Source organism: Otolemur garnettii, unplaced genomic scaffold (genome assembly GCF_000181295.1).
Source record: "Otolemur garnettii isolate 467f Iridium unplaced genomic scaffold, OtoGar3 scaffold00229, whole genome shotgun sequence".
Taxonomy (NCBI): Eukaryota; Metazoa; Chordata; class Mammalia; order Primates; family Galagidae; genus Otolemur; species Otolemur garnettii.
Window position 1 is genome coordinate 1361890 of NW_003852624.1, and position 11575 is coordinate 1373464.

At 41.9% G+C, this 11575-nt stretch overlaps 1 protein-coding gene across 1 annotated transcript in view; it reads right to left on the reverse strand.

Moving 5' to 3' along the window:
- Positions 1-11575, reverse strand: part of PTPN14 (protein tyrosine phosphatase, non-receptor type 14) — a 177468-nt gene that overhangs the window by 95229 nt on the left and 70664 nt on the right. Inside the window, exon 2 of the mRNA XM_003802048.2 lies at positions 8353-8680. Within this exon, the coding sequence (XP_003802096.1) occupies positions 8353-8526 (174 nt within the window). The 5' untranslated portion in view covers positions 8527-8680. The remainder of the gene's footprint in view (positions 1-8352; positions 8681-11575) is intronic.

The following is an 11575-nucleotide window of genomic DNA, read 5'->3' on the forward strand; positions in this document are numbered from 1 at the left end:
AACCTCCAACTCCTAGGCTTAGGCGATTCTTCTGCCTCAGCCTCCCAAGTAGCTGGGACTACAGGCGCCCACCACAACGCCCAGCTATTTTTTGTTGCAGTTTGGCTGGGGCTGGGTTTGAACCCTCCACTCTCGGTATATGGGGCCGGTGCCCTACTCACTGAGCCACAGGCGCCTCCCTCAGGGTAGTTCTGATTTGCATTTGTCTGATGATTAGGGACAATGAGCATGTTTTCATGTTTTTTAGTGATTAGTCTGTCTTCTTTAGAGAAGGTTCTATTCAACTCTCTTGCCCAGTAATATATGGGATTATTGGTCCTTCTTGTTGATTGAGTTCTCTACAGATCTGGTTATCAAGCTTTTGTCTGATTCATAATATGCAAATATCTTTTCCTATTCTGAAGGTTGTCTGTTTGCTTTGGTCATTGTTTCCTTAGCTGTACAGAAGTTTTTCAGTTTACCTGAGTCCCATTTATTTATTTTTGTTGTTGTTGCAATTACCGGAGAAGTTTTCTGCATAAAATCTTTCCCTAGGCCAATAGGTTCATGTGTTTCCCCATACTTTCTTAGAGGATTTTTATTGTTTTATGCCTTAGATTTAAATGTTACTCTTAGAACTGGAACCAGCCAAGGTTGTCCTCTACTATCACTACTACTCAACATAGTGCTGGAAGTCCTAGCCAATACAATTAGGCAAGAGAAGGAAATAAAGGGCACCCAAACGGGTGTGGAGGAGGTCAAACTCTCTCTCTTTACTGATGATATGATCGTATACTTACAGAACCCCAAAGACTCAACCACAAGACTCCTGGAAGTAATCAAAAAATACAGCAATGTCTCAGGATATAAAATGAAAGTTCACAAATCAGTAGCCTTTGTATGCCAATAACAGCCAAGATGAGAAGCTAATCAAGGACACAACTCCCTCACAGTGGCTTCAAAAAAAATGAAATAACTAGGAATATACCTAACAAAACAGGTGAAGGACCTCTACAAAGAGAATTATGAAACCCTAAGAAATAGCAAAAGATATTAACAAATGGAAGATTATGCCATGCTCATGGCTGGGAAGAATCAACACTGTCAAAATGTCCATACTTCCCAAAGCACAATACAGATTCAATGCAATCCCCATTAAAATACCAACAACATACTTTTAAGATTTGGAAAAAATAATTCTTCATTTTATATGGAACCAGAAAAAACTCTGTATAGCCAAGGCAATTCTTTTCTTTTTTTTTTTTTATAGAGACAGAGAGTCTCACTTTATTGCCCTTGGTAGAGTGTTATGGCATCACAGCTCACAGCAACCTCCAGCTCTTGGGCTTAGGCAATTCTCTTGCCTCAACTTCCTAAGTAGCTGAGACCACAGGCGCCCACCACAACGCCCAGCTAGCAAAGGCAAGGATTATCACCCTACCAGACTTTCAGCGATACTACAAGGCCATAGCAATCAAAACAGCAGGGTACTGGCACAAAAATAGAGACGTAGATATCTGGAACCGAATAGAAAACTACGAGATGAAAACAACCTCTTGCAGCCACCAGATCTTTGGTAAGCCAAACAAGAACATACACTGGGGAAAAGAATCCCTAGTCAATAAATGGTGTTGGGCGAACTGGATAACCACATGGAAAAGACTGCACCTCTCACCACTAATAAAAATTGATTGAAGATTCTGTACCTTTATAATCTCTAGCCATTATGAAACTAGCAGACTGTGGAACATTTCTGGTGTAGAGATAGCTTTAGATAAACAGCTCTTAGTAAAGACGGAAATATAAATTTGCAAACACAAAAGGAATAAATTAGAGGATAACCACCTACTCTACAAAATGATTACAGTTTTTCTGTTTTGTTTTATAGGTTCCTTTAAAAAAAAAAAAAAAAAAAAAAACAAAGCTCTTACTCTAGCTGTAGGGGAGACCCAAGAGCTAACAAATTCACCATTCTCCAAAGCTCTGCACTCTCCTAAGGCAGTTCATAGAGTTTAGCAGTTAAGGGAAGAATATTTAGGTTCCTTGTTAAAAATAACAGGAAGGGAGAATAAATGGTTCAAGTTAAAAGTAGAGTCAAAGTTATCCCTAAAAGAAATCGTTCTGGCATATTTTCACTTTTTATTAGAATGCTTTATGTTCATTATGACTATTAACAGGACCCTCCTTGCCATTCTTGGAACAGTATCCTTTAGTAGAAATATAAGGTGTGCCACATACTTAGTTTTAAATGTTCTAGTAGCTTCCTTTAAAAAGAACCAAAAGGTGAAATTACTTTTAATAAATTTTATTTAAAGTGTCATGTTCAAAATATCACTTAAGCCTGTAATCAATATAAAAATAACGAGATGGCCGAGTGCGGTGGCTCACACCTCCCAGCACTCTGGGAGGACGATGTGGACAGATTGCTTGAGCTCAGAAGTTGGAGACCAGACTGAGCAAGAGGGAGACCTCATCTCTAAAACAGCCAGGTGTTCTCGCAGGCACCTGTTGTCCTAGCTACTCAGCAAGTTGAGGCAAGAGAATCACTCGAGCCCAAGAGTTTGAGGTTACTGTGAGCTATGATGCCACAGCACTCAACCCAAAGGTAAGTGAGACTCTGTCTCAAAAAAAAGAGATATTTAAACTTTTTTCATATTAAGACTTCAAAATCTGATGTATGTTTTATATTTACCACACACCGCAGTTGAAACTAGGCACATTTCACATGCTCAATAACTACATGTGGCTATCATAATTGGCTAATACAATCTTAAATTAATAATAACTATCACACCGGTGCGGTGCCTATAATCCTAGCACTCTTGAGGCCAAGGTGGGTAAATTGCCTGAGCTTAGGAATTCCAGACCAGTCTGAGCAACTGCAAGACCCTGTCTTTAAAAATAGTCAAGCACTGTGGCAGGCGCCTGTAGTCCCAGCTACTTCGGAGGGTGAGAGTCACTTGAACCCAAGAGTTTGAGGTTGCTGTGAGGTATGATGCCACATCACTCTACCCAGGGTGACAAAGTAAGACTCTTTCTCAACAAACAGACAAAAATCATCAGGGCAGAGGCTGGACAGCCTGGGCAGTGTCTTGTGAAGGAGGCAGCCACGCTGCATGTGTCCTACATGCCAGCACTGTGGTACCTAACATGCCAGCTTAGCAAAACTAACTCTGATTCCTCCCTGCAACTCACAGAAGTAGCTGCTATTACCAGCTACCTATGATTATATAGCTAGTAAGTGGCAGAGCCAGTATTCAAACTTAGGTGGTTTGGTCCAAGCTCACACTCCTAGACACTAAAGTCTGCCGCCTCTCCATGAACTTATTTTTAAAGCATGAGAATAATCATAAGGCAGCGCTGTTTTCGCTATTTTTCTCCTAACCTAGATCAATGATTTTCAAACTGAGATAGCACTCAAACTCCTCTGTAAACAGAACAGCTCTGTTTTATAATATCGATGGTGCCAGCTCAGATTCCATTTGGGGAAAAGGATTAAACCCATTGATCCAAATATAACAATATTATCAGAATTCTGACTTTCTAAGCCTTTTACATGCATCTCTCTTAAATGTCTTTTTCTATAATAGAGTTCCCAGCCCAAAACTCATACCTAATTGTTTCCTAATCTTTAAGACAACTGAAAAAATTTTTTTCCTAAGGAGTTCATTTCATGACCTCTAGCTACAATTATTACATCCACTGGCATCTCTGGTCCACTTGTCCCTCTCACCCATCCCTGCTCCTTTATGCTACTGGGTTCTTGTCCTAATTGCAAGGTGATCGTGTCATGTTCCTCCTAGAAGTCTTTCAGTGACTTTCTCCATCACAGTCGTGTTTTATACACCAAACAATCCAGAAAAATATTTACTAGAAGGATAACTGTGAAACACTTCATCGAACACCTCTTTTCTCTCTTTTATTATACAACTTATGAGAGTGTTTCCCAAAATATTTTACCACAATCCCTGTTCTCCCTCTGCATACTTCCGGGAACTAGAAACAGCCTGCCTGGGTTTGAACTAGACTCACAATCTGCCAGCCCAGTTGACTGCTGGCAGGTCACCCTGATCTGTGGTCTTCCCATCTGTAAATGGGGACAGCAATATCAGCTGCATCACAGACTTGTTCTGAGAAATAGGTGAGCTGATATATGGAAACTGCTCAGCACAGCATACAGTACCTTAAAAGGCAGTGATTATTCTAATCATTTGCTGTGACCTGTTTTAGAAACACTGTCCTGTAGGACCCACGAAAACTCCCCAGCCAGATACACCAAACCATTCAAAAGCAGACTCCAGAGTTCCCCTCCACATGTTCCTCCTCAGCCCCCCTTTTTTGCCACGAGGCCCTCCACACACACAAACACATCAGTGCACACTGAGCTCTGCCCTTCCCTGAAGTCCCACGTTCTTTCCTGTTTCTGTCCCCCAGCACGAGCTGTTCCCTTTGCCGTTTGTTTGTCTTATTCTCTAAACTCCAGGGTTTCTGTGAACAGAGACCCTATCATATTCAACTCCCCCAGAGCTTGACGATGTTTGCTGACTGTACAATCCAAGCTGGGCTCTTCTGAATGCCATGTTAAATCATAGCACATCAGTGAATTTAAAACCGGTTTGATTCTCAAGAAGTCTACCGTAGAGATACATCATTATGTAGCTGTCCAAACTTACAGAAGGTACGACATCAGGAGTGCACCCTCATGTAAACTCTGGACCTTGGGTGACAATGATGATTATAACAAGCATACCACTATGAAGAAGGATGACGAGAGGGAGGGAGCCATGAGTATACGATAGTCTCTGTACCTTTCTCTCAATTTTGCTGGGAACCTAAAATTGCTATAAAAAATCAAAGCCATTAGTCTTGGCACCTGTAGCACAGTGGTTATGGCACCAGCCACATGCACCAAGGCTGAAGGGTTCAAACCCAGCTCGGGCCAGCTAAACAACAACAACTACAACCAAAAAACAGCTGGGCACTGTGGCAGGTGCTTGTAGTCCCAGCTAGTTGGGAGGCTGAGGCAAGAGAATAGCTTAAGCCCAAGAGTTTGAGGTGGCTGTGAGCTGTGACACCATGGCACTCTACCAAGGGTGACATGGTGAGACTCTACCTCAAAAAAAAAAAAAAAAAAATAATAATAATATATTTTAGCTCAGCGCCTGTAGCTCAGCAACTAAGGTGCCAGCCACATACACTGGAGCTGGTGGGTTTGACACTAGCCAGGGCCTGCCAAACAACAACAACTACAACCAAAAATAAATAAATAAATAAATAGCTAGGCATTGTGGCAGGTGCCTGTTGTCCCCACTTCTTGGGAGGCTGAGGCAAGAGAATCGCTTAAGCCCAAGAATTTGAGGTTGCTGTGAGCTGTGATGCCACGACACTATACCCAGGGCAACAGCTTGAGATTCTATCTCAAAAAAGAAAAATCAAAGCCTTTAAAATAAAAATAAAGTCTATTCCAAAATGTTCTAATACCACTAAGTGGCAAAACAAATAATTAATATAAATCACATTAAACAAAATTATCTCTGTAAAAAGTCTACCATATATCCTTGCCTCAGATAAAGCTATTATAAAATTTAGGGTAGACCTAAACTATTTCTAATGACAAAGCCAAATATGTACTATAATCTGCTCTTCAAGTCAAGTCTTCATAAGGGCTAAACAGTTTGTTATATTTGAGATTAGTTCTCACCTTCTCCTCAAGTACAAAGTCAAGGGGCAGACCCCTGTGTTCACTCCTCCCACTTCTGTGGAGGTCCTTCTCTGTTTGGGTTCCCTGAGGTGTGTATGTGCAAATGAAAGGCAAAGTATTAGATTACTCTTATTCTTTAATTCAGGAGTATCTACAGGATTGATTCATAAAAAGGCATACCTTCAACGTTATCTGTCATAGAATGAAAGCATAAAATTCTAAAACAAGAAATATACTCTAATGTGAATATACCCATTTAGGGCAAATAAAGTCAAACCAAACGCAAACTCTACCTTCGCAGTGAAATGTCAATCACAGCACAACACACACGTGACGCCAGAGTCTGGACCACACTGCTTTATCCTTTGTGACAATGTAGTTGTGAGATAATCCAGGGTTGACTTCTGCCCTCTCACCAAGAGAAATGATAGACTGCTGAAAGTAATTATTACCATCCACATCTCCAGCACCCTTGCCTTCCGCAGAGCACGCTAGCTCTCCCGGTGACTTGCAGGGTGCCCTCCCAGCCCGTAAGAATGCTGGCTGCTCCTTCACATCGTTGGTCTTTGAAAATCCAGCTCCCCACGCTAAAGATGACCTTGCCTTCCTTTCTACCTGCTGAACTCATATATATCCTTCAAGTTCTGATTCAAAAAGTAAAAGCTTTGTTCATCTTTCATTGAGTCTTTCTCTCCTGCTGGCAAGGCTTGCAGTGCTCAGTGGGTCAGACTGCACCCGGCACAACTCCATAAGGAGGGCCACTGACTTTCAGGCCTGTCCCTGCATTCTATTTTAGCACAGATCACATTCAATCCTAACCATTTATTTAAAGGTGGGACTCTCTTACTGCTCTGTACATGTCTTGAAAATAAAACTGTACCTTATTGATCTTCATTTCACCAAGTCCAAAAAGAGTGCCTGGCATAACACAGTTCCTCAATATTTCCCTTAATAAAAAGTCATTCTTGAAGACTCTCAAATATGAACAATTATAAATTAGCCACAGCACTATTCATTTTCCACACCATATTTATTTTAATAGTTATAGCAGCCCCAAGAAGTAGACACCATTCTTCCCATTTCACAGGTTGGAAAACCGATGCCCAGAAAGATTCAGTCACTTTTCTAGGAACACCCAGCTAATAAGTGACAGAATCACAATTTGAATCCAAGTTTAAGATGCCAATGCTTGTGCTCGTAACTACCTAACCACTAGCTACATGGCCCCTCAATGCATATTTAGTTGCTCTAATTTGAGTGACTCAGGGACTTATAAGTAAAACCACTGCATATCTTTGTAAATGGTCTATAATTAAATTTTCCATAAGAAGTTAGGTGAATCTCTTGCCCAATCTCAATCTACAGTATTAAGGTTTTTCCTTTATGCCCATGCATGTATTTACGTGTATGTTTAAATATGCATACCCTAATATGCTACTAAGAAAAAGAGAGCCAGCTACCAATCAACAAGGTTGGACCACGTCACACATTTGTTCTACCATATCAGCTACCAGCTATAGGTACCTGTAGTTCTGGACAGTCTCCTGCACAGGAAAATAAACCTCAAAGGAAGACCTGATCACAGACAGGGAAATATAAACACAAAGAACAGCAAGGGACAGAAGAGTTTCGGGTGAAACAGTCCCCCAGGGAAAGACAGCTAGCCTGTGGAAGACACGAGAGGAGAGGAAGACCCCCAGGACCCCAATTCCTTTGTAAATCAGTGGAGAAAGGCCACAACCACGGCCAACAGTGACTGTTACCCTTCCTCTTGTCACCAGAGCTACTAGGCAATGCTGTCACTTGGCCCCTATAAGAGCCCACACAGCTCAGGATGATTTAAGATATTTCCTCACCCTCAGGAACATCTGAACCTCGAGGGCTACAGTGATTCAGCACTGGCACCCGCTCAACCCTACCCCTTCCCCCTCAGCCAGCATGTCACATGGCTCTCAAGACACAAGCGCTCAAGTGTAGATTTCTCACAGAAGCCTCTTGTCCTGAATGTCTGCAGGACTGAAAGGAGCAGGGCCTGCTCCATAAACAGCATACTGCATGGCAGTCTCTTCTGAAGGGTAGTGACCTGGCTGTGTCAACGGTCGGCCCTGGGGTGGCCTAAAAGCAGCCTCACAGACAGTACAAAGGACACGCAGGCACGAGCAAGCTGACTGGGAACAAAACTCCCGTCCTATAAACTGCCACAGAAAGCCTTGTTGGTCACGCTCACTTTAAATGCTTTTTGTCTTTTTCTTCTTCTTGAAGAGGAAAATATAGAAACAAACAAACAAACAAAAAAAGCAGCTGCATCCATCTGTATGTGGGTGTTTTCTCCCTGATGTGCAGCCAGAATGTCAAAATGCCAGCTACCCACTCAAGTGTTTTAAAGAGAGAAAATGACTTCGGTGGGGAGAGTCTCTCGTTTTCAAATCCCCCCCCAAACAAAAAACCCCTCTTCACCAGCTGAAGCAAAGTAGATGCAAGCTAGGTGGTGTCCTTTTGTGACACTGGCTGAAATTCCCTGATCCACTGAAGGTCAAGATCACACCCATACTAAGAATAACATTGCTTAGGCCAAAAGACATGGCAGGTGCCAGGAAACAGACGGCTGGTTCCTTTGGTGAGCTCTGCCTTAGGCACCCAACACACACATACACAACCACGCACGCTCTTACCTCCCGCAACTCCAGCCTCTGGGCCACAGCCTCCAGACACTCCTGCCCCGTGCTTTCCACCGACAGCGTGCACTCGATGACATTGCTGTCCAGCAGGCGGATACGAGTGACGAAGCAGTTCTTGCTCAGGACATTGTAGCGCCGAGTCCGGCGGAGCTTCAGACCGAAAGGCATGGCTCTGTGGCCCTCGGACGCCGCCCTCCTGTCCTGGCCCACACGCCCCTGAGATGACCTTAGCAGTTTCGTGAGTGGATGACGACACTACCACCTGTGATCCTCCAGGTAGGGGAAAGGGTGTCCATGCCCAGTGCGGCCCTCTGGAAGGTAGCTGCAAACACAAAGGACGGGCATGATTACGACCTGGAAGGGGCACTGCAGACAGATGTACAGGAGGTAATGCTCACACGTGCGCACACACAGCACACACCCTCCTGACGGATGAACATGCCCATTCCAGAACCTGCAGCTCCTACGTATCCCGATAGAGCCCATGAGGGAACCTTATCTTAGAGGGCTGATAGGATGAGAGCCACTTTATGACTGAAGAAATGAAGTTTCAGTGAGATTGAAAAACTCATTTATAGATGCATGGTGTAAACAACAGATCCACAAGTCAAACTAATATCTATGCAACTTTAATTCACATGTTTTTTCACTACAATTCTAACTGCTCAAGAAAATACCAGCAGAATTTGAGTACTAGTGGATTTGATCTAAACATATTGTTTCATTTCAACCTCCAGAATGATCCTGTAGTGCTGATTTCATCATACCTATTTTACAGATGAAAGACGTGAGGTTCAATGAGTTAAGTGCCTTACTGAGCTCAAAATTTGACCTTGGTCCTCCTCTTCACTCTTGGCAACACTGCTTCTTTACTTTTGTTAATATTATTTGCTTTTATCTGCACATTTTATATAATTTATTTACTTAGAACGGATGGCATAAAACAATGGGGATACGCATTTAATACACTCAGCTACTTTCCACTTTTTCTAAAAACACTGAAATATATAAATCATTCAATAAACTTAAAATCACACCTCTTTGTCCTCTTTTCAACAAATACCCAGGCAGATGTGGGGACCACTCTACCACCACACTGTTCCTTTACAACAACGCTTGATGCAAAAGCCATGTCACTGTACTACAGACAACTTACTAATAACTGACACCCCGATGTCCCACCAAATGAAAATGATGACATTATTGCCATGGAGAACACAAGAAGACAATAACAACAATAGTGGATTTACCGTTCTGCCGTGAGCCAGTAATAATCTTTCTGGCCAGGAGGCCTATTAAAGTGATCTGTCAAAGAAGCCAGAAATGTCCAGAAAGCTCTGCTATCCAAACACTCTGGTCTCTGGAAAGTTCCAAGGAGTATCTTCTGATCATCCGATTGTTTTCTTAACTTGATTCCCTCGCTCGGGGAGGTCCACCCAGGCTTTACAACACCCTTCCTCTATCTGCCGACGCGGAATTATCCCTGAGCCCCGTGACACTTGGATCTACAAATAGGAATAACTACTCCTTGCAGGAATTCTTAAATTAATAAGTAAAATGACTTCAATATTTATAAACCACTCCCTGCCAGCACCCGTGCCTCACGGAGGTTGTCAGGGTATAACCTACAATACAGCAAAACACACTCCCCAGACTCCCACAGCAGGGCTTTGATACTTGCCCTCGGCGCATTCCTTAACATGACAGGTATATGTTTTATGACGGCTTAAAAATACATGTGCTAGAAACTCCGGCTTGGTAGAATATCTTAACATTTCTAAATCACTTTATGTTGGCACAGTATCATGTTTATCTCCAAGGAAGGCCAATCTGATCTCTTGATATGTACAGCGTATGGGGGACCCACCCAAAAAAGTGGGAGAAGGAAGCCAAAATTCATATGCAGAGCCCTCAGGTGTTTACTACTCATAAATTCCTCTCAACTCATTAAAGCACAGGGCAGAAGAGGCCAAGATTCAATTCCTGCATTAACCAGAGAACCTCAAACGGAGAAAAATATTTGCTCTGTGTGCACAAGGCACATTTCTAATCCTGGGCCAGGCACTTTACATTTAGGTGTGTCTCACCATAAACACCTATGAAAGAATGTGGCTGACTTGGTCCACATTTATCCCAGCAAAAACAATCTCTACTACCTAGTCTACAGAACACCATTTGCAATGCACAGCTAGTAAAATAAAAAACAAACTTCACCACAATGTGCATAGATGATCACAGTTTTCATCATAAATAAAAATGCATAATAAACAAGAAAGAACATAAGTTCAGGAAAATTATATCTCAGGCAGGGCTTATTTGACGGTATCAAATAAAACTGGAATTTTATTTCTAAATTGTCCTAGCATTTTTGCAAATGCTTTATATTCTTTTTGCAAATAGAAATTATTTTAAAGTACATTGTCTACTGAAAATCGTATATCAGGTGCAATGCCTTTATATTTGTGGCTAACAGGCAATCTAGCAATATATCTCCTAGAAAATATCTATTTTGAGTTTTAAAACACTTCTTACATCTTCGGCTCAGCACCTGTAGCTCAGCAGCTTGAGAGCCAGCCACATACATGGGAGCTGGCAGGTTTGAATCCAGCCCAGGCCCGCCAAACAACAATGACAACTATAACCAAAAAATAGCTGGGCATTGTGGCAGACGCCTATAGTCCCAGCTACTTGGGAGGCTGAGGCAGGAGAATCGTTTAAGCCCAAGAGTTTGAGGTTGCTGTGAGCTGTGACACCACATCACTCTACCCAGGATAACAGCTTGAGACTCTGTCTCCAAAAAAAAAAAATTCTTATCTCTTCAATTTGCAGAAAACTTGCAAGGGAGGATCCACTCCAAGTCTCTCCTTTCTGTTAAATAGCCTGGCTGCTGGCACCTTTCCAACTTCCCGCATATGGCTCTCTGGGGACTCATCTTATTCACTGTATCACACAAATGTTATAAACCTAGAACTAAATGCCATATGCTTACAGAAAGCTCACATGTTTAAGACCCCTTAGATTTTCCTGATCAAAACTGCTTTTCAAAAGAGATAGAATTTTTACAATGTATTAAAAATTCAGAGAAATTTTAGAGATTTCCATAAATTTTAAATTTATGGAAAAAAGAAACTTATAGTAAGTATAGTAACTTATTTTTTAAAAAGAAGCTTCTTAAAAAAAATTTTTTTTTTCAGTTTTTTTTTTTTTTTTTTTTTTT